Raw genomic sequence first — 23,880 nt, 5'->3', positions numbered from 1 at the left:
TATGGACATAAATTTGTTTGGCTACTTTAGTAATTAGTGATGTATGATGCATCGATAATCGTGATAACCGTGATCATCGTCAATACCATAATCATCGTTCAATAATCCAATCGTAGCACCCTGAATCGTAACCGAATGGAATCGTGGAGTGCCCAAGATGGCACCCCCCTATTAATTATTAGGTGTTTTCTGATCAAATTGTGTCAAAAATATAGTCTGCCATCATTTTGAAGTCAATTGCATGAAATAGCATGTAATTCGACCATCAAAATCTTGTTTGTGGCAGGCTGACAGCCTTAGTGTGCACGCATTCAGGAGGAGAAGGCGTATATATATTTACCCGAATGTTGTCTAGGACCCTCTTGAACTCCAGCGGTTCGTCCTTGCCTTCCATGTCAGCGGGATCCAGACCGTCGCCGCCATAGATAAATTGGATGATGTCGCCAGTGGAGCTTCGCACAGTGAGGTCATATTGGGAGCAGAGATCCTCCAGGGACTTTACCAAACGCCGCTGTCCAAAAACAAATTATCACTTTGGTGTTTATTAGATAAAAAAGGTGTGCTTTGTTTCAAAAGTGGATTGGAAGCGATTAAACATGAACTTGATTACTATCTCACCACAGGAACTCATTAACTTTGATGAACTTTAATACAGCGAGTGAAAAAAACTTGGAAGATAATAGTTATGGAAGGGTTTCTCTCCCACACGTTACCTGCATGTAACCAGTCTCTGCTGTTTTCACAGCGGTGTCAACCAAGCCCTCACGGCCGGCCATTGTGTGGAAAAAGAACTCTGTAGGCGTAAGGCCAGAGTAGAAGCTGTCGGCCACGAACCCTTTTGCCGCAGGCAACTGTGGAAATAGAAAAGTTTTTCTTTCTTATGTATTTCCTTTTCAGGCGTGACAGATCCAAACGTACAGCATTCATTTGTGTTTACATTCAATTCTAAGCAGGCAAAGAGATACAGGCACGAATTATGGTTCATGTTTCAGCTTACTTTGGAGTGCTTTTCAAAGTGAGGCAGGGAACGATTTTCAAAGCCATCAGGTACCCGAGATCCACTTATGGCCTGCTGGCCTACGCATGCAATCATCTGAGAGATATTAATGAAAGATCCTGTATACAACAAAAAAGGAGGAAGCAAAATCTCACACTCAAGTCAATGAAGACATGAGATATTTCATCATGTTAATGTAGTTACTGGAACAACACAACGGTCCTTTGGCTAGAGTTTATTGACAAACTGCAGCTGTAAATTATTGTTGGAATGGAAAGATAAGACAAGATGGATATATACATTCAACATACTATACATAAGTACTGTATTTGTTTATTGTAAAAATAAATCAACAAGATGGCATTAACATTATTAACATTCTGTTAAAGCGATCCATGGATAGAAAGACTTGTAGTTCTTAAAATTATAGAAATTTTATATAAAAACCCCTCTTAATGTTTTCGTTTTAATGAAATTTGTAAAATTTTCAATCAAAAAATAAACTAGTAGCTCGCCATTGTTGATATCAATAATTACACAATGCTCATGGTGCTGAAACCCATAAAATCAGTTGCACCCAAGCGCTAGCTGAGGGCGACAAAACACCAAAAAAAAAACACAAGTAACAAGTGGACATGACACTGTGCTGTCATTTTAATATGTTTGAGCGTGGCATGTGCGTTAAATGCGTCAAATATTTTAACGTGATTAATTTAAAAATTACCGTGATAATTTTGACAGCCCTAATTTGTACCGATTGGGATTCCATTCTTCATTTCCTTTATAACAAGCTATGACGAAATTCCTTTTCTGACCTTTGCCTTCACTGCCCCGAATTTTAATCACTTCTTTCGTTTCATACTACAAACATATCCTGCAAGTATGATAATAAACCCTTTATTCATTCTTGAGTTATCTTAAACAAAAACAGACATACGGAACCAAATGCATAACCTTTTGCCTAATGGCGGCGGTAAAAAAGAAAAAAAAAAAAAAAAAAAACTAACACAGAGCAATGCATTACTGCGATATAACCACATGAATTGACAGCAACTTGCCTTTGGAGCCGCACAGAGCCATAATCAAAGGACTGTTGCTCTTGTCCAGCTCCCTGAGACAGGCGCTGCCCGCCCGGTCTCTGATGACAGATAGCTCTCTCAGGATGAGTGCCTGTTGACAAATACACAAACTCTCACAACACACATATCCGATATCAATATCCAAACAAAAACTGGAAAACATGTTTACGCAAGTTTGAAAATTTCCCCTCTTTTACCGTGTTCACACTGTCAGTAACCAATGTAAACATTAGGAGTGGGAACCTCTTGGTACCTCACGATACGATGCGATTTGCGATACAAAGCTCACGATAACGATGGTCTGACGATATGGCAATACAACAATTATCGATACATTTGTAGAATATCCTACAATGATTTTCTGACCAACAACTAATAAAAGAAAAACAACCTTCTGCTGTGAATTGGAATGAGTTTATCACTAGTAGACGTCCAATCCATTTGAAATGGGAGGGTGGCAGCGAATGAACTAGAGCTGAAATGAATACTCGAGTAAATACTTGCAAACTGATCCGAGTAATTTTATTCACCTCGAGAAATCGTTTAATTTTGCCAGCTCTAAGCATCATGTTTTGCCCGGACTACTTTTAATGTGGGACAACGCGCGTGATGTCACGTGCGTTGAGGAAGAAGCAATAAAAAAATATAAAAAACCTATCTGCAGCCGACAGCCGCTACAAACTGCGCCGACGTTGCTAAAAACTACCCCGCATGATGCTACGGTGGTAGCAAGTAGCATCTGATACGGCTCATAGATATCACATATATGTTGAACTAGATGCGAAATGACAGAGTCAGGGGTGTTACTAAACAGCCGCCATCTTAAAGCAGTACACTTCTCAGCGCTAATAAATAAGATTAACACTGTCACTCGCTCACGTAACGTAAGCCGTTCGGAGGGCTAGGTTTCTATTAATTAAGACCACTGTCGATGGGTGGCTAACGTGTCTTACATACAGGCTTTATTTAATCTGTGACCTCACCCCCGCACGTCACGCGGTGCATTCAGAAACGCATGCAAATATCCCCGCCATATTATAACCTGATACGTTACAATACATTTATTTTGAACACTGCAAAAACTCAAAATCCTATCATGATTTACAGCTTAGATTAACTTAAAACTTAACTAGAACTTAAAAATGGAAATTCAATTGAAACGTGCGAAAAACACCCGACTAGTCGACGTCATCGATGACGTAAATCCGTCGACGAGCACAACATCCCGTCGACGGTTAATAAAGGGTTAAAAAATATATGCGTGGAAAGTTCAGAATGTCGGATGCTCTGTATGCAAGCGGGGAAAGCGGCACAAAGCCAAAAAAAGCGCACCAGAGTGTCCAAAACATTGACTTATTTCAAAGAAACAAAGGAGGGTGCACTCTTCTGTCATGTCTCTTCAATGCCAAGCTTGGCTGCACGTCGGCCGTGAATAAACACCTCAAGCGCCGTGTTACGGCACTAGGCCGTAGTTCTGTCACTCTCCCTCATTTTCTCTCCCCAGGTCGCCCAGCTGCTGCTAATTGTCATCAGCCCTGTATATAAGACTGGCCGGCCAGCCTGACGGGGGCTGGATACTGCCTGCTGCCAGCTAAACAATTTGGGTTCAGTTATGTTTTTGTTAGTTATGTTGCCAATTATTTTTCTGTAACTACTTGCTTTTGCACATTTTGATTTTTGTTTGGAAATAAAATTGGTTTTTTTTTTGTTTGCTACAACCCCCGCTCAGCGCCATCATTTGTACCACGCCCGGCCAAGTTTTTTTCTCCGATATGGTGCCGTTGGCACATAACAATTGGGGGCTCGTCCGGGAGAAAGGCTTGTTGTTCGACCGGTGGTGCTCGGCCAGTAAGGTAGTTACCTTAGCTTCTTTGCGTGATCTCATCTTGTTAGAGGATTTTAAGAACTGTCTTCCTGAACGTGTTAACGTTTATTTGAATGAGCAGAAAGTGCCCACGTTACAACAAGCTGCTGTTTTGGCGGACGAATTTACTCTTACACATAAGGCTGTTTTTAAATGTGATTCTGGGGCTAAGGTTGTCCCTGTTGAAACCCCGTCGCAGCCGTACACGCCTTCTGCCTCTAGGTTGGAAAGGCCTTACCATTGTTTTTATTGTCGTAAGCCTGGTCACTTGGTGGCTGACTGTGAGGTGCTGAAACGAAAGCAGCCATCATTGAGTCCGAAGGGCGTTGGACTTATGCAGGCTGGTCCAGTTTCTGGACTTAGTCCTCCTGTGGTGCAGTCTGGTTCCGTGCCTGACAAGTGTTTTCAGCCTTTTATTTTTGAGGCTGTTGTGTCAGTACCTGGAGGTGTCAGGCGCAGTGTTAGGGTCTTGCGTGATACCGGTGGGTCTCAGTCTTTCATTCTCTCCGGGGTGTTGCCTCTGGGCCCTGCCACTGACTGTCATTCCAGTGCTGTGGTGAGGGGTATTGGGATGCGATATGTGCCAGCTCCTTTACACAGGGTCTGTATTCAGTCTCCGTTGGTGAGTGGAGTGTTTCCCTTAGCTGTTCGTGAGGAGTTTCCTGTTGGGGGGGTAGACGTCATTATGGGGAATGACGTTGCTGGGGGAAAAGTGTACGTTTCTCCTGAAGTGGTCAGCTTCCCTATTGACGTTGACCACGACTGGTTAGCTGAACGACACCCAGATGTGTTTACGGTCAGTGTTTTGACAAGAGCGCAGTTGAAAAAGCTGGCGGAGGGGGGCGAAGTGGATTTGGGTGATTCTATATTGGCCCCTATGTTTAGGGAGGATGGGGTCCCCTTTCGTAGCCATATTGGGGATGCTAATGTGGGGAAGCCTTGTGTGGTGCCTGTCTCCTTTCTGTCCCCCCCACTGACAAGTGATGCCCTTATTAAAGCTCAGGAATCTGATAAAACCTTGTCTCAATGTTTTTCCGTTTTGGGAAAGGAGGGGAAAGGACAGTTCTTTCTTGAGGATGGCATCTTGATGCGCAAGTGGGTTCCTAGGGCCGGTAACCGGACTGGGTCAGAGGAATGGCGGACCGTTTTTCAGATTGTGGTCCCTGTAGACTATCGACCACATGTGTTATCGCTGGCTCATGAGCACCTCTGGTCTGGGCACCTTGGCATTGCTAAAACATACGATCGGGTTTTACAACACTTCTTTTGGCCAGGTTTGAAGAAGGATGTGGTCTGTTTTTGTAACACCTGTTCAACCTGCCAGGCTGTGGGGAAACCAAACCAGGTTGTACCACCAGTACCCCTGCACCCGGTGCCTGCGGTTGGTGAGCCTTTTGACCATGTTATTGTTGATTGTGTTGGCCCACTGCCTAAGACCAAGTCCCAGTTTGTAAATTTTGTTTTTTTTCTTCATTTTTTTGTACACCAGAGGGTGCTGTCGCCTTACTAAATAATAATGTTTCATTGACAATGGGCCTATAAGTGCTATTAGTATTGTTCTTAATGCTAATTGAAAGGTTTATTTCATGTTTATGTTTTATTTTATGGTATAGAAAATTATATAAGGTTAAAAGGTCATATATATATATAGTATATACAGTGATTGCACTCAAGAGAGAGATTGTCAATGATAAGGTAATAAATTAAGGTAAAGGCAATTCATATATGCAATTCATTGATATATAAATAAGGTTTAAAAGGAAAAAGGTGAAAAGTTTTTGTTAATTTCTAATTGTGTTGTTTTATTTGTGTGCACCGTAGCTCTTATGGTGTGATTAAATCAAGGATGGAATAAAAGTTGTAAACCATCAGTTTAAGAGACCATCTTTTCAATCGGGATGCTACACTAGTTAATTCTATCAGCATTTGAACTCATTGTTTATTTGTGATTTATTATTGTTATTTACATGTTTATTTGTACTTTAATAAATAATTTAAGTGTTCCAATATGTTTTTTGTGAATTGATACGCGTCAACAAAAATTTCTTTGCTAAATTAGTAAAAAAAAAAAAAAAAAATTTTTTTTTAATTATTAGATTAGTCGACTAATCGTAAAAATAGTCGGCTGACTAATCGGGAGAAAATTAGTCGTTTGGGACAGCCCTAGATGTGTGTTATCAAGCGTAATGGCATTTTTAGGTAAGAAATTTATATATATATATATATATATATATATATATATATATATATATATATATATACACACATATACAGTTAAGTCAATGACTGCCATTGAAGGTGCTAGACGCCCAATCCATTTGGACTGGGAGAGAGCATTCATAGCCAATCTTTCCCATTTTCGGGGCATTTACAAGTTACTTTCTGTTCATTTTAGGGCATTTCCAGGTCACCTCCTTTTGAGGTGTGAGTCACGGCCGATTCATATTGAGAGATTGCCGGGTCACTTCCTATTCTGTAACCCAAAATCGACAACAAATGACCTGAAATGCCTCAAAATTAAACTCATTGTTAGCTATTGGCCGCCATAGACGTACAATCCGTTTCTACCACCGTCCCACCCAGTTCAAACGAATTGAACATCTACTAGCGATAAACTCAATTCAATTCACTTCACAGCAGGATGAAAAGAGCTTGTTTTCCTGTTTATTACTTGTGTAAGTTATGTAGTAAAATATTGAATGATTTCCTGACCAATGTATCGATAATTGTTGTCTCGCCATATTGTGAGATCATTATCGTGAGCCTAGTATCGCAGTGGTCCCCAACCATCAGGCCGGGGACCGTTACCAATCCATGGAGCATTTGCTACCGGGCCGCATAGAAATAGTAAAAAATTTAATTACGACCGCATTCTGGCCTCTGCCTCTTGACACACCAAGCTGCCTGTCTATTGTATAGATAGAATACAAAAACTGTATAGGTTGTCATACATTTCCTTTGGAGCTAGCGTCTAGCATCTATTTTATTATATCCAAGCGCTTGTCCTCGATAAGGATGTATGACTTAGGTGCATCAGATTTGTTCCCTGAAATAATAAGCCCAAGTGGTAGCGAAGATGACTGAAAGACAGACGTCTTTGGACAGCTTTTGTACGGGAAAAGAGCCAGAAGATGAGCCTATAACCTCCAAGAAAATGAAAACTTCTTTTAACAGACAAGACCAAGAATCTTGCCTAAAATGTGGGTTTGTCCGCTCTGCATAATATGTGCCCAAAAGCTAACATTCAAGGCAATGAAGCCTTCAAAGCTGCTTCGGCACATCAAAATCAAATCAATTTATATAGTATTTAGAACGACAAGAAATATAGTTCATGATAAATAAAAGGCAGGAAAGTATTATACATAAAATTGAGAAAAAAAAAAACAACCCATCACGCTAAAAGTCAAAACGGCAAATAAAACAAGAAAACAGATAAAATCCGAAAACATTGAAACCCTTAAAAAATATAACCAAGCTACCTTAGTCAGGAGAAAAGGCGAGTCTCAAAAAGTGGGTCTTTAACCGCAATTTAAAAATGCCTAGATTAGTAATGGTGCGGATTTCAGGGGGCAGGTCATTCCACAAACCTGGGGGCAGCAACTGCAAAAGATCGATCATCCCACTGTTTAAGTCTCGACCTTGGAACTTGCAGAAGAAGCTGGCCGGTAGAACGAGCGCTGCCAGAGTTACGGAGGGTTAAAATCTCTGACAAATAAAAGGAGCCTGGCCATTAATAGAATTAAAATCAAACAGTATAAGTTTAAAATCAACTCTAAAATGAACTTGAAGCCAGTCGTGCGATGATTGCGCGGGAGGTAATATGTTCATGTCTGGGTGTACCGATTAAAAATCAAGCAGCAGGATTTTGAATAACTTGCAGATGAGAAATAGAGGACAATGGAAGACAAATACACAGCCACAGTGCATTGCAGCCTTGAGTTTAAAAAGGCATGGACTGCTTTTTCAAGGTCATGAAGTTCACTTTGGCCATGAGAGGGAGCTGGAAAAAAACTCTTAACCTAACTATAACTGTTTACCAAAGTTGAGCCTGTTATCGAATATCACTCCGAGATTTTTAACGTGTCTTAAAAAAGGAAGCCAGAGCGCCAGAGTGGGGCTAAAGGGCATTCACCTTAAAGGCCTGCCGAAAGTTTTACATTCAGTTTTGCTCTCGTTAAGATGCAAAAAGTTTTGTGCTAGCCACTGCTTCACATCGAAAATGCAGTCCATCAATTTAGTCAGAGCAGTTCGTACCTTGGGGCAATACAATTGCAAATACAATTGCAGGTCATTGGCATAAAAATGAAGAGATAATATGTTTGTTTGTTTGTTTTTATAATTGATCCTAAAGGTAACAGATAAAGTGCAAACAGAACAGGCCCTAAAATAGAGCCTTGTGGTACCCCGTAAGACGGAGAAGATTGTGGGGAGGAAAATTCTCCAATCATTACCGAGAAGGTCCTATATTCCAGGTGCGATTAAAACCATCATAGAGCGGTGTCACGGATGCCTATGAAGTGCTCTAAACGAGATACAAGGAGTGTATGGTCGACTGTATCGAATGCTGCTTTGAGGTCTAGCAAAACAAGGACAGCTGGGTTTCCATTATCCACAGAAAGGGCAATGTCGTTGTGTACTTTTAACAGTGCTGACTCAGTGCTGTGTCTGAATCTGAAGCGTAATTGAAACTTGTCAAGGGTGGAGTTTGTCCCTTAGAACAGGGGTCCCCAACCTTTTTTGCACCACGGACTGGTGTTATTTGGGTCTTTTTTTCACGGACCGGTATTCTGACAAATTTTGCAACCCCTCAAAAATTGCAATGATGCGGTTCTGCGCATGCGCGTAACGTTAACCATAGCCGCAAAATGCGCAAATGCAGCGATTCCAAAGTAAACACTACAAACTTTCTTGAAAGAAAGGAATATTAACTTACGTTTGCTCATGGAAGGACTTGTAGAAAGTTCTCCTCAGATACATCCTGCCATGTAAGCTGCACTCAACAACTGCACACCGCTCTCACCATTAACGACTTTGCCTTGTCGTTAAACATTAATTAAGAAGCCCGCTTCACAAAGATACGATGTTGGAAATTATAGCAAGGTTTTCAATGCTCTTGTCGCGATGTCAGGATATTCCAGAATGACTTTAATCCACCTCGGTAGAGTTGTTGTCTCAAATGTACGTTTAATAAGGTCGCCGTCATTTGCGATCTCTACAAGTTGATCTTCCTGTTGCAAAGACATGCTCAAATCACTCGGTTTATTCAAAAACGGGTCACGAATACACTCCTTCGCAGTTCGTGGGTCTTCGAGGTTGTAGGCTCGTCAGGTGCCCTTTTCACCGTAAAAATATCTCCAAAGACGTCTGTTTTCCAGTTATCGTTGCCCATGTGGGGGCTAATTATTTCCGGGAACAAATGTGCTGCGCCCACGGCCTAGTAATACGTTATTATCGAGGACAAGCGCACATAGGTATATTATATACACAAACAAGATGTACTGCTAGCAGTCCAATCAATGGATTTCTATGACGACATTGTAATCTATCCCGTAGTATTATATTTAGTGATATTGGTGTGTTAAGCAGGGGCACAGGGTTAATTCGGCCAGAATGCGGTCGTTATTAAGTTATTATTTCTGTGCGGCCCGGCAGCAAATGCGCCACGGACCGGTACCGGTACGCGGCCCGGCCGATGGGGACCCCTGCCTTAGAACATTTGCAATTGAACAAAAACAACTTTTTCTAAAACATACACACCACATGAGAATAAGCACCCTGGATTAGTTTGGCATTTTTTTGAAAGAGAAAAGCGCAAGCACGAAGGACAAACAATTACTGAGGGCCACCACATGAACAAAAGCGAATCATACCTCGAGGCGAACCGTATTGTTAAAGCCAAAAAACCTTTCACGATTGGAGAACTTATTATGCCTGCGGCCACTGATATTCACCGTATTTGCCAATCTCCCTTGACACCTTGATGGGAACATCTCTCAACGAAACAAGCTCAGGCCTTCCACTGATTCAGCGTATCGTGAGTTACATTTTACTTGCACCTCAAGTGCCTGTTAGATGGAAAAAGCATTTTTATTTCATATTACACGCAGTATTTTATGCTCCTGAATGAAATGGACCACTTGGATGTGTGCAGAAGCGATCGATATATGTTTCAATTTTTTTAATCCTGCGCTACGAAAATGAGAGACTTCGGGCCACGGTCTTGGATTGAGGAAGAAGGCGAATGTGACGTTAACGGGAGACATCATCTTAACGATACAGTCATACTATTGGATGCAAAACGACTGCGGATCTATTTCACGTCACACCAGTCCAATGTGCTGCAGGCTTTTGTTGCTACACCAAGGAGAGCGGTGTGAGCCTTTCTGGGTTACAAAATGGGCAAAACAAGTATGACAACGGCGCGACCGTTGGACAGACGAAGTGAGGAAGCTAAGTGTTTTATATAGGGCTGTCAAATTTATCTCGCTAACAGGCGGTAATTCATTTTTTTAATTAATCACGTTTTTTAATTAATCACGTTAAAATATTTAACGCACTTAACGCATGCGCAGAACGTTTTATGTATATTGAGAGCTAAGAGGCAGAGACAAGCGTGTGGAGTGGACACAGGCATTCATTGGGGCCACGCTATTTTTTGGCAAAAGCTTTGGCATCTCTTCCACAACAATAATAACTATTGTGGCGAGCCTCGTGGGGAAGAATGACAGGAGATGATCTTTTTCTTAACACCCTGTATTGAACAAAACGCAGCCACCATTACAGCCACCATTTGCAGCCACCACTGACAGTCATGATTGCCCAACTTCCCATCATGCATTATGGCAGAAATGTTAAGTCGCTACAGAATCATTTACTGAAAGCACAACAAAAATAATATTCCTATCTCTCAAAAAAATAACAATGTTCACTAAAAGAAAAGCGCTCAATGCAAAGAGAACTGGCATTCCCAATCAAAATAGCTATGCAAAATAATACTCAGACTTTTGTCAAACTCGTTTCGTTTAGCTCAACAAATACACTAGATGGCAATATTCAGTCGCAATATACAAACTCACATTTATCTTTAAAGAATTACAAGTCTTTCTATCCGTAGATCCCTTTCACAGGAAAAATGTTAATAATGTTAATGCCATCTTGTGGATTTATCGTTATAATAAACAAATACAGTACTTATGTACAGTATGTTGAATGTATATATCCGTCTTGTCTTATCTTTCCATTCTGACAATTATTTACAGAGAAATATGGCATATTTTAGAGATTGTGTAAATTGCGATTCATTACGATTCATTTTTAAGCTGTGGTTAACTCGATTAAAAATTTTAATCATTTGACAGCCCTAGTTCTATATTATGTCAAATACTGGGCTCATGGCACACGTTTTAAAAGGAGGTGGCTAGCATTCTGTGGGTAACAATGCTCCCTGCCCACCGAGAAGGCGGGAGTGGCCGCCTCCCTCGACTGACGCTCTCATCTACGGTTCTCGATTGTGTCGAGACTTCCACCCTTCTCGGCCTTCTTGTACCCGCCGAGAGAGCGCTATCCTCGGCTTGGGCTCGGGCAGCCACGCGCTCTGACGTCGGCCGGTTTGTCCGCCTAGAATGCGCCATTTTCTGCGTTCATTCTCCAGCTGCGTCCCCGTTGACGAGCACTTCTGCCGGGGCCGCAGCAGGGGAGTGATGAGCCGAAATTTGCTCACCGCCGGGGGCTGATCGGTGAAGGCTATCACCCCCGCCGCAGTGTGTGAAGTGAGTAGGGTAGTTTTGTGTGATTTTTCCTTTTTGAAGGCGAGCAAGAGACTTGGAAGAGCTGCTCAGTTCGGGTTAGCACGAAGCTTAGCTATCACACCCCTCTTTTGTTTACACGCTTTCCTCCGTCTCAGAGTCCCCGCTGGGATATCACAAGAGCCGGACTAACTCTGGTGGCATAAAATACCGTTCGGGAGGTTTAAGAAGTCGGCAGTTTTCACCAATATGCAGTAATCTTGCCCTGTCGTACTGAATAAATGCTTTTTTTAATATTTCATATTCTATTTAGCACAAGGCATATATCATTACCATAAAATTTATTTAGCATTCATTCATTCATTCATTTTCCATGCCGCTTTTTACCAATTGGGGAAAAATACTTAGATACACAGAATATCCTGTAAAAATATTGGAGTAGCGATAAAAAACAAAAACAAAAAAAAAACCAATGATGACATTTTACACTATGCGCTACTCATAAGCCCCGTCTTTGTTGCCTACTGCTCAAATGACGACTCAAACATATATAGCTGTACGCCACAGGTTTACTCTGGATCGACAATATCACTTGAACCAGAATCGCTGAAAAACGCTTTTTTCCTCCATTGGGCTAAATTCTAAATCCGCTGAAATCGTTATTCTTCCGACGTCATTGCCCAGAAGGAGGTGCGAGAGCACTACAATGACAGGAGGAGCTAAACGGCAGATTAAAAGACTCATTTCTCGTCATCTGCGCTTTGCCAAATTGTTATATCTTGTCGAATCGTCTTAAAATAGGATTGTAATTCCAATCATAACGCTATTTAAGATTTTTTTTTATCGTGTCACAGCCCCCTTAAGATTAGTTTTTAGCAATGTCGTGTTATTTTATATATACTCTATTTGTTTGACACACATTGGCGGTCCGTGGAGAAAAAAAAAAGCCCAAATCACAGTGGTCCGTGGCACAAAAAAGGTTGGGGACCACTGCTGTATCGCAATGTATCATATCGTGAGGTACCCAGAGGTTACCACCCCAAGTGAAGAAAAGTTTGCTTAACTCTATAAGGAAATTTAACAACTCTATGTTAGCGTGTCTGCTTCAGAGTTCTTTTAGAATACTGGGGACTGTCATCCGAGTATTAAAAAAAAGCTAGCCACTACTCATCACATATAGTGTACCTCGAGAGTCTCCTCAGCTGTGCATCCGGGCTGCTGCTGCAGCTTGCCTGTCTGCAGGGCCTCAATGTATTCGTCACATTTGTGGTAGCCTTCATCTAGCAGGTCCTGCTTGGCCTTTAGCAATCCCTGGCCAGGCGTGACGTCCCCAATACCAATTGAAAAGCCTCGGTTAGCTGGAGGTCATAAGAAAAAAATGTTAAATTTCAAATGAAAGGATTTCAACTCTCTAGGAGGGAGCTGATGACCTACAAAGATACACTGGGGCGAGTCGTGCGAGGCGGGACATGGCGTTGGCTGCCTCGAGCTGTCCCCAATCTCTCAGCAGGATGTAGAAGATGTTGTTTTTAGAGCCTGAGCCCAAGGTGCTTTTGTCCATGCTGCCACACATCAGCTCACTGTTGTGGATTACCACGACTGGAGGCAATGGACGAAAATAGAACCAGAAAAAAAAAACGGTAAGATACAAACAACTACAAACACGGTCAAATTAACTCATTGACGCCGGTAGACGTCCAGTCCACTTGAAATGGGAGGCCTGGCAAACTTGTAAAGTACATAAAGTTAAACAAAGTTGTGCTGAAGAACTGGCACACCTTGTTAGAATTTGTAGGATGTGTACCATAATTTTAACAAAACATGACTAATCAGACAAACATTTTACTCTCAACAGAACTAAAATTAGAATAAGACGTTTATCAAACATTACATACTATAGCAAAAAAGAAAATGGTCCGCATTGTGTTATTTTCCAAAAATAATATTTATTATTAATTAATTAATTTATTTATTTAATATTTTACAAATTATATCTGAGGATATACCGTATTGGCCCGAATATAAGACGGTGTTTTTTGCATTGAAATAAGACTGAAAAAGAGGGGGTCGTCTTATAATCAGGGCCATCTTATTTTCGGTCCAATACGTAAATCTATTGGCAAACTGCTCAAGCACTTCACTATTTTTTTAGTATTTCCATTTATCAATGTATCAGTATCATTATTATACTTCTTAAATTTCACATTTTCATTTGCTGTAACTTGATATATTTCTATTTGTGAAATATTCTGTGGTCAAAAAAGGCTGGTAATTACCAATGCTAATTTGTTTTTTCACAAAGTTGTTGATTTCTATTTCCTATTGAAGGACGACCTTGTATTATTCTTAACTGTGTGAATCTTCGTCAATGGCAGTAATGGAGTTAAACACAAAAATTGATTTTGTACTTTTGACTGTTTTGGGGGGAAAAAAAAAAAGCGTTTGCAAAATTTGCCCATTTGATGCTTACATGAGTCATTGTAGCACAAGTCTTCGCCTTTACCGCAGTACTGTTTGCCCTTGGTCCGCAGGTTAGCCTTGACGGGGCATTCTTTGCTGGGCTTCAGAATGAGGCTAAAAATCTGCTTGCCCGTCCATAAAGCCATGGGCTGAAGGGCACCGTGCACAGAGAATTAAGCAAGACACAAACATACAGAAAAGTATAAAGAAAACATTGTGTACCTTCATAATAGACGGGCGGGGAAGTGCAATTTTGACCTTTTCGTCCTTCCCAACAAGGATGGATGCCACGATTTGACAGGCTTTGGATCGGTCAAAAAAGGTGTCCTTCAGTGTCAGGAGGTAACCCGCTAAGAGGTAGAAACATGCAGTTCGACTCTTAATTCAATAAGACAACATTATTTGGAATATCCTCATAATAATAATAAACTTTTTAAAATATGACAAATTAAAGGGACCCACAGATTATAACAAGGCCTGTCATTACCTGTTAGAAAATCTTGAATAGCAGCAATTAGCGGCTCGCCATTTCTCGGTGTCACCAGATTTGCTTTTGTCTGAGGGAAACAAAGACCCAACATTGGAATGAATGACTTCAGGACAATGACAGGAAATGAATTCGCCTTTATTTCCACACCCCCATTAGGATGAGAGCCTCAGCTTTGGCCTCTTCGGTCTGAGGTAGGTGGAGATTCATTTCGTCGCCGTCAAAGTCAGCGTTGTACGGCGTGCACACACATTCGTTGAAACGGAAAGTCCTGTGAGGCTTGACTCTGGCCTGAGAATGGAACACATTTCAAAGCTGCGGAACGACACGTTCAAAATGACTTACAACCGCTCGGCTCTTTCTAATGGATAATTCAGAACCTACAGGCAACAAAAATTCTGCAATTAAATAATGTAATTATTCAACCCTTATATTAAAAAAACATTAAAGGGAACCTCGGACTTAAAGACTTGTATGCTCTAATAAGCCACAATTGTTCTGTTTTACTAAAATACTAGGATGTCATCGGAAACACTTAAAATATTGCCATTGATTTCAAAATCGATAATATTTGGTACATGTTTTGACCTACAGAGGGTGCCATGTTTTAAGCGCGCAATGGACGCTCGGGGTGATGACGTAGATCAGGTGTCGGAAACCTATGGCTCGCGAGCCAGATCTGCCTCTTTTGATGGCTGCATCTGCCTCGCCGTCAAACCTTAAACCTTTTAAAAAAAAAAAAAAAAAAAGTTTCATGATACTCCTTTGCGCACTGTGCGAAACGGCGACGGTCACCGCAGTAATTTTATTGGGAAAGTGGCAAACATACATGTCGTTGTGTCTATCTATCAATCGCATAGGCAACGTAGATGAGGCAGAGACACTTTTCAAGTGTGGTTGCTGTATTTTGCTGTTGAAGGTATCAGCCGATGTGCGCATGTGCGTGAAGTAAACTTTCCTCGTTTTTAGTTTCGTTTTCCGCGTTGTCAGCTAATTTTAGAAGCCCTTTAGAGAAGATGGCAAAAAGAAAAACAGACGAGGAGTATCGTACTTTTCAGCAGGAATGGACTGAGGAATTTGGCTTTGTGGAGAGAGAAGGTTCTGCAGTAAGTCTAATACGCAATGATAAAATTGCATCTATGTTAAGGTCAAATATAAAGCGGCACTTCGACACCCGCCCTACTAAATTTGCATCGAAATATCAATTTTGCTGTTTTACCACAATAGATTGGTCTATATACATTTCAAAAACCAGAAGCCATTCATTTATGAATGTCATTGGACTTTAGTTTACATATTTAAATGTTCAGACATTAAGATTTGAATGAGGCAAAATAACAAGCTTTTTCTCTCAAATATATTGTTATAATCATTTGTTTCAGATGTACTGTAATTATTTTCTGTATAAAAGTTAATTTGGTGTTCAAAAAGTCTTTTTTCAAACTTGAGTCTTGAAAAAAAGGGGGTCGTCTTATAATCAGTGCCGTCTTATATTCGGGCCAATACAGTACGTCAAGAGCAACTATCCAGAGTGCAAGCTAGTCAGCACCAACTCCGTGTTTGGACCCAACAAAGTGACTGGAATTTGGCTGGCTTTGCTGGCGCTTTAGCAATTGTGAGAAACGGGAAGCCATTCACATATGGGGAGTATGCCAAAGCATTCAGGCTTTGCGTTGCCAATGAACTTTTTGAGGACTTTTCGGATAAAGACAAGATGATTAAACGGATAAAAGACATGCCTCTGTCGGGAAGAACTGTTCACGATCGTACCATCATGGTGTCTGATCAAATTGAGGCAACGCAAGTGAAGGACATAAATGCGGGAACATTTTTTTTTTCTCGCTTTGGATGAATCAACAGACGTCCGCAATTTATCCCAGTTCAGCGTGATTGCAAGGTTTTGACTATGAAAGGGACAACAAGAGGGGAGGATTTATTCAAGTCATTCAGCGAGTTCGCTAAAGATAAAAAAATCTACCGATGGATAAACTTGTTTCGGTGTGCACTGATCGTGCTCCGTGCATGGTGGGCAAAAACAGAGGATTCGTGGCGCTTCTCAACGCCTGCATGAATATTGACCTCACCAAGTATCAACCAGACTACAAAGCCATCAGCAAAACCATGCAGCACCAGAAGTCGCATTAATGATAACAAATACTCATTATATATTAGCAACAGCTTAACAATGTTATTTAAAAAAAGTCAGAGACTTATTGTACTTTAAAAGTGTTGAAATTACATAAAATGCACACATTACTTGTATTTTTAGTTTTAAACATATTGTATGGCTCTAACGGAATTACATTTAAAAATATGTGGTGTTCATGGCTCTCTCAGCCAAAAAGGTTCCCGACCCCTCACGTAGATTGTCACTGTCACTCGGCGAATACTACCGGGTTACTGCAATTCCTTCTACGCCGCGAGACGTCCAACACATGCGCTCATTGGTTAAAAGCGGCGAGAACTTACCATTTGTGTTTTTAATTGAGTCTTTTATTAACTTTTCATTGCCTCAAAATACTTTTTGCATGTGTTTCCCTCTCATACTTTCAACTATTGTGTTTTCTCGTGGTAGTTTTAAAGCAGATTGTTGCTATGTTGACCACATTAGTCACGTAGCATAGTTAAACCATCCTTATTTCATATTACTACGTTTAAGTATTTTCTTAAGGCATCTTTAGTATGTTCTGTCCGTATGCATCTAAACAAAATAAGCTGAAAGCACACGGTAGTACTTTGGGTGTCAAATTCACCACTTGTAGCACGTTCGACGGTGTAGCACGTTTTGGCAGAACACCGTTTTTGTTTGTCCTACTCTCGTCTCATCTCATCCCGTCTTTCCTATTCAATTTGATTTTGCTGCTTGTTTTGTGAAATATCGACAGTGTTGTCATGCTCATCAATGTTCCTCTCGGGTTCAAATTGGAAGGGTTGAACATATGACGTGTTTATGCCGCTAGAGTCATACTCTGGAAGCCCGGGAGGGTAACCATGTGACATCACCGCCCTGAGACGTCAACAACAATGGAGACTTACTAGTTAAAACAAATTTTACAAATTGTATAAAAACTAGGGCTGGAAAAATGATCGCGTTAACGGGCGTTATTTTTTTTAATTAATCAAGTTAAAATATTTGACGGAATTAACGCAGATGCCCTGCTCAGAGAGATTTAAATGACAGTACACAGTGAAACGCTCACTTGTTGTGTTTTATGGAGTTTTGCCGCCCTCTGCTGGCGCTTGGGTGCGACTGATTTTATAGGCTTCAGTACCCATCGGCATTGTGTAAGTAATTATTGACATCAACAATGGCGGGCTACTAGTTTATTTTTTTATTGAAAATTTTACTAATTTTATGAAAACGAAAACATTAAGAGGGGTTTTAATATAAAATTTCTATAACTTGTATTAACATTTTTCTTTTAAGAACTACAAGTCTTTCTATCCATGGATCGCTTTAACAGAATGTTAATAATGTTAATGCCATCTTGTTGATTTATTGTTATAATAAACAAATAGTCCTTATGTACCGTATGTTGAATGTGTACATCCATCTTGTGTCTTATCTTTCCATTCCAACAATAATTTACAGAAAAATATGGCATATTTTATAGATGGTTTGAATTGCGATTAATTGCGATTAATTATGATTAATTAATTTTTATGTTGTAATTAACTCGATTAAAAATTTTAATCGTTTGAAAGCCCTAATAAAATCTAAAATATCAAGAGGAGTTTCAATATCAAGATATTTTAACTCAAAATAACATTTATTTTTTAAGGACTACAAATCTTTCTATCCGTGTATCCCTTAAAAAAACGGTTCAGAGAATTGATGCGTATACATCCCTAGAACAGTGTTTTTCAACCGGTGTTTTTCAACTAGTGTGCCGTGAGAGATCGACAGGTGTGCCGCGAGGTTTTTTTTTGTTTGTTTTTTTACGTCATCGGGCAGAGTTGCAGTAGGAAAGGAGGAGGAGGTAGAAGGTTGCGTTGGTGTGCAGATGAACGAGGTATTGCTCGTGTCGCGTTCAAGAACTGTCCAGATTTCTAGCAATCAGCCACTTTGCTGTCCGCGACAATGTGGACCCCAGCACATCTACTGTACATCATTTGATTAGATTCGTCAAGTGTCGACATACATGAAAGTGTCCTTTCCATTTTATCCATATCTGATGACCGTCAATCCATCCCCAGTGTTTTATTCCAACACATTGTCCAGGAAGGTAACTAATGGCTAGAAATCAGAGCAGTTCTTGAACGCGACACGAGCAGTTGCATTTGCCCTTGTTTCAAAACAAGTCGATGGACTATTATGTTCGCCTCCATGAAAACACAGAGAAACAGGCAACTTTTTTGAGAAACACTACAAAATTAAATTAGCAAGCCGTCAAAGCCAGTGACCTTATTGCTAAACTTTTTGCTGAATCCAAAAAGAGACAATACTACCTGCCTGCAAAGCCATTGTCAGTGAGATGCTTGGCCCTGATGCAATTAAAGACATTGCTAAAGTCCCCTGTCTGAGAATTCTGAGCTTTTCAAGCCTTACTGCTATAAAAATAAAAACAGAGAGGTACTGAGTGCTGTTGACAAAGATTGCTGCCATGCTTTGTGTTCATCTATTCGGGCTCAAGTTTTACACTGAGTAAGTATAAATATAGAGAAATTATTTTATAATTAAAAAAACTGCATAGAGTAATTTTGGAACATTTTTGGTTTGTGGTGTGCCGCGAGATTTTTTCTGATGTAAAAACCTTCCGTGACTCAGAAAAGGTTGAAAAACACTGCCCTAAAATATACCTACCATATTTCATATCATATATTATAGACAGACCGGTTATCAGCGCCGATATTTGGAAATTTGACATATATCCGTAACAGCCTTTTTTTTTTTTTTTTTTTTTTAAATCCAACCAGTCGATGTGAAAAACTCAATTTAAAACTGGGTTATTTCGGCTCAAATGCAGCCACGCCTCTCCCTCCTGCGCTAGTATTCACCCCGTCCTCTGATTGGCTAAATGGTAATGGTAAATGGAGTTATACTTGTATTGTGCCTTTCTACAGTTTTAAGTCCTTCAAAACACTTCACACAATATCCTCATCTACCTACTGGTGACGCAGCAACAGGAGCAACAAGTGGTTATGTATCTTGCACATGGATACTTAGACAAGGTCCTCAGAGCAGAGAATCGAACCTACGACCTCTGGGTTGGGGAACAACTAATCTACCACAGAACCACAGCACCCCCTTTTATTTTCTATTTCCGTGATTCAATAAACATGCTTTATATCTGCTCCAAAAATCGGTTATCGGCCCCTGTAACTATTAATGATCTGTATCGATCGATTTCTATTATACATGTATATTTAATAACGGTGGAAGAGCAATTTTAACTCTGCAATTAATTAATCTACTTAATCCGCTCTGAGACACAATAATATTTTTTAAAATAATTGATGAGACCCATTTTGGATATAAACTTCCCGTTTTTCCCAATAGCATCAAACAAATTACCTAGTTAAAAACATTAGTTCCTCAGCATCTAAAATTCGTCTGTTTGCAAAGTTTTGGTCCTATTTATCGTCAGTTATTCTTTGAAAAGCGTGCCTTTTTTTCTAGACACAGCTAAAACATGCCTTAAAAACATTGATTTGGCGCCATCTGGTGGCACCTTGGAGTTAAGCATCTATGTTGAGCTGAGAGAGGAGCTTCATTTGGGTTTGTTTATGAGTGCAATGGCATGATATCATGCTGATTTAGTCAATTGGAAATAATAAACTTACAATGTGAGCCATGATGCTGAGCTTATGTAGTGAGGGCTGTCGATTGAAAAGGACGATGTCTCCATCTATCATGTGTCTCTCCACCACGTCGCCAAAGCGCAGTTCCTGAGCAGACTTCTCTCGGTTGCCGTATTTCAAGAACCTACCAGAAAAAACATGTTATAGTGAAGAAAATCGGAAAAAAAAAAAAAAAAAAAAAAAAAAAAAAAAAAAAAGGCGTTGATGTTTCTCGCCACCTTTTTATTTTGTTTTTCCGATTCTCTATAAAATTAGCGCCAGGGTGAACGTCCGGACCGTTGCGAACTAGTTTTCTCATAAGCTCCAGGTTGGCTTTGTTTACCTGTCAGGAAGTGGTTAGACATTTCCCAAACAACTCATTCAAATGCATTTTCAATGACGGAGTGCTTACCCTCTCAGGATATGTCAGGATTTTGGCAACATGCACAGGTACGGCCACTTCGTCAATCCTTAGATTTGGGTCAGGAGAGATGACAGTTCTGCCGGAAAAGTCCACTCTTTTGCCTGACAGGTTTCCTCTGAATCGACCTTGTCATCACAGGTCAAAATAAGTGAAAATTAATCGTCCACAAAGTTACGTTTAATTCAGTCACTGCAATTAATGTCGATAGACACTAGGAGTGGGACCCTCTTGGTACCTCACGATACGATATGCGATACAAAGCTCACGATAATGATGATCTGACGATATAGCGATACAATGATTATCAATACATTGGTGAGGAAATCATTCTAGGATATTCTACAAAAAAACTAATAAACAGAAAAACAAGCTTCTGCTGTGAATTGGAATGAGTTTATTACTAGTAGACGTCCAAACCATTTGAACTGGGAGGGTGGCAGCGCTGCCATCCCTCCCAGTTCAAATGGATTGAACGTCTATGGCGGTCAGTGGCAGCCAATGCCAGGTAATGAGGTAATTTTGGGCCATTTAAGGTCATTTATCTGTTGATTTTCAGTTACTTCCTGTTGATTTTAGGGTATTTGAAAAATGTGAGCGCTTTCTTCAATTCTTTATCGACAAAGTTTCTACAACTAGAGCCTGTATTTCACCATTTTGCAATGATCTTTCTCTTCCCATGCGCTGTTCATCTGTTTTTGCTCAGTGTGAGCAGGTTTCTCCTTCGTTTGTCAAAGACATTGCTAGTAATATAAAGCCCTCAGGTTCCCCCTTCGATGTAATTCCCCCTCACTTATTTAAAGAGGTTTTTGACATCATTGGCCCACACGTCTTAAAAATTATTAACTGTAGTCTCCTAACTGGCGCAATGCACCTTTTTGAAGAAAAGAGGCCTGGACTCCACCGTCTGTTCAAATTTTAGGCCCATTTCTCATCTTCCATATATTTCTAAAATACTAGAAAAGGTTATCTAATATATCTATAGTCAGCTGCTACCATTCCTTGAAGAAAACCAGATTTCGGAACCATTCCAGTCTGGTTTTAAATCCCTCCACAGCACTGAGTTGGCACTTTTAAGCGTATCAAATGATATACTTTTGGCAACAGACTCTGGCAAGTTTGTTGTTTTAATTCTTTTAGATTTATCTGCAGCATTTGATACCGTAGACCATGAGATTTTAATTTCTCGTCTTGGACACAGTGTGGGTATTCAAGGTGTTGCTCTTGAATGGTTCAAGTCGTAGTACGTAAAGTTTTTGTGTAAAAATGGGCAATTTCTTGTCCGAATGGGGTGCCCCAGGGGTCTGTTCTCGGCCCTCTTTTGTTTTCGCTTTATTTATTGCCTCTTGGTTCTGTTTTTAGGAAACATGGTGTTTTATTTCATTTGTATGCTGATGACTGTCAGATTTATTTTCCAATGGCGCAAAATGGCACTTTCTGTCAACTCATTGAATGCCTCAACGATATAAAGTCGTGGCTTTCACTTAATTTTTTAAGCTTGAATGACAGCTAAGTCATGGTGTTCAGACCAAGTAGCCAGGCCTCCCTGAATGTTGACCTCGGTTCATTGTCTCCGTTTCTTAAGAACTATGTCAAAAATCTAGGGGTCCAATTTGATTCTGATTTTAAATTTGAGAAGCTTCGCCCGATTGCTAAGGTGAAATCTATTGTTTCACGCTCTGATTTGGAGAAATGTATTCATGCTGTTGTCATAACTTGGCTGGATTATGGTAATTCTTTGTATGCAGGCGTCGGTCAGGCTGCACCGGCCCGTCTGCAACTTGTACAAAACTCTGCTGCTCGACTCCTAACTAGAACCCGCAGGCGCGAACATATCACCCCGATTTTAGCATCTCTTCACTGGCTCCCAGTACATTACCGAATACATTTTAAGATATTATTTGTTTTTAAATGTTTGAATAATCTTGTGCCGCCATATCTGTCAGAACTGCTTCAGCCTTACAGTCAAACCAGAACACTCATATCAGACGACCACCTGCTTATAGAAGTCCTAAGATCAAGGCTGAAGCTTAGGGGTGACCGTGCATTTGTGGTTATGGCACCCAGGCCGTGGAACCAATTACCACTTACTATTAGACAGGCCCCTTCACTTACGGATTTTAAATCACGCCTAAGTTAAAACATTTTATTTTTCTTCAGCTTTTAATGTGCGATGACTGTTTATGACCTCATGTTTTATTTATTTTATATTTATGTGTTTGTTTTATGTTTGAAAGTTAAGTTATTTTGCTGTTTATGTTTTATCTCATTTCTTGAGAGGAGCATATCGATAACCTTTTGGGATACAAAGTATCACGATATATCACCATTTCGATATTTCGTTACATCCCTAATACACACCCAATCCATTTTAGTGCTGCAATGATTAATCTATTAACTCGAGTAATTAGATCATAAAAAAACTTCGAATCCAATTTTGCTGCTTCGAGGTTTCGTTTGATTAGAGGGGCGTTGTAATGGTTCGTTTTGAAAGTGTTGCATTTAGTTTAATAGTAGACACTGCCCTCTAATGGCAACAGTAAATATGATATAAATTGTCCGCTGAATCCAACTGCTCCCCTGTTAAGGCCAACAAAAGGTTGCAAGTTTTTTTTTGAGCTAATATGTTTATGTATGCATTCATAATTTAATTTAGATGTATAATTTAGAAGTATATTTAGATTTTTTTTTTTTAGATATTTTTTATGGGTGTATGAGTTTGAACGACTTGTTAAGAGCTTTGTTTAAAAAACAAAAAATAAAAAAACCTTAGCATTTTAAAGCATTTAAGCTAGCCAATTTTACTTTTGTACTTAGATCTCATTCATTTATTTTGTTATATCTTTAAAGGCTAAGCTCAGGTATTTTAATTTAGTTTTAAATGCACCTATTTATTCCTCTTCTGAAACGAAAGTGCAATTCTGGATAGTTTGAAGATGCACTCGGGAATTTTGTTTTATACAGTGGTACCTCTACATACCAAGTGAATTCGCTACAGGACCTTGTTTATAAGTCAAATGGGCGTATGTGGAGCAGGACTTTCCCA

General features: G+C 40.1%; 1 protein-coding gene across 2 annotated transcripts in view; it reads right to left on the bottom strand.

Annotated features, from left to right (window-relative positions):
• The window catches only part of polr3a (polymerase (RNA) III (DNA directed) polypeptide A), a 168,989-nt gene that overhangs the window by 19,362 nt on the left and 125,747 nt on the right, over nt 1-23,880 (bottom strand). For both annotated transcript variants that reach the window (XM_057825253.1, XM_057825252.1), the window contains 13 exons: nt 20,826-20,962; nt 20,653-20,756; nt 20,417-20,558; nt 14,783-14,923; nt 14,633-14,702; nt 14,368-14,495; nt 14,156-14,294; nt 13,120-13,284; nt 12,871-13,043; nt 2,056-2,167; nt 998-1,116; nt 714-851; nt 341-511 (listed from right to left, as the gene is read on the bottom strand). In XM_057825253.1, the coding sequence (XP_057681236.1) occupies nt 341-511; nt 714-851; nt 998-1,116; nt 2,056-2,167; nt 12,871-13,043; nt 13,120-13,284; nt 14,156-14,294; nt 14,368-14,495; nt 14,633-14,702; nt 14,783-14,923; nt 20,417-20,558; nt 20,653-20,756; nt 20,826-20,962 (1,739 nt within the window). The remainder of the gene's footprint in view (nt 1-340; nt 512-713; nt 852-997; nt 1,117-2,055; nt 2,168-12,870; nt 13,044-13,119; nt 13,285-14,155; nt 14,295-14,367; nt 14,496-14,632; nt 14,703-14,782; nt 14,924-20,416; nt 20,559-20,652; nt 20,757-20,825; nt 20,963-23,880) is intronic.

This window comes from Corythoichthys intestinalis, chromosome 21, assembly GCF_030265065.1.
Source record: "Corythoichthys intestinalis isolate RoL2023-P3 chromosome 21, ASM3026506v1, whole genome shotgun sequence".
Classification (NCBI taxonomy): Eukaryota; Metazoa; Chordata; class Actinopteri; order Syngnathiformes; family Syngnathidae; genus Corythoichthys; species Corythoichthys intestinalis.
Note: the sequence above shows the minus strand (reverse complement) of the source record. Positions and strands in the feature narration are given on the sequence as shown.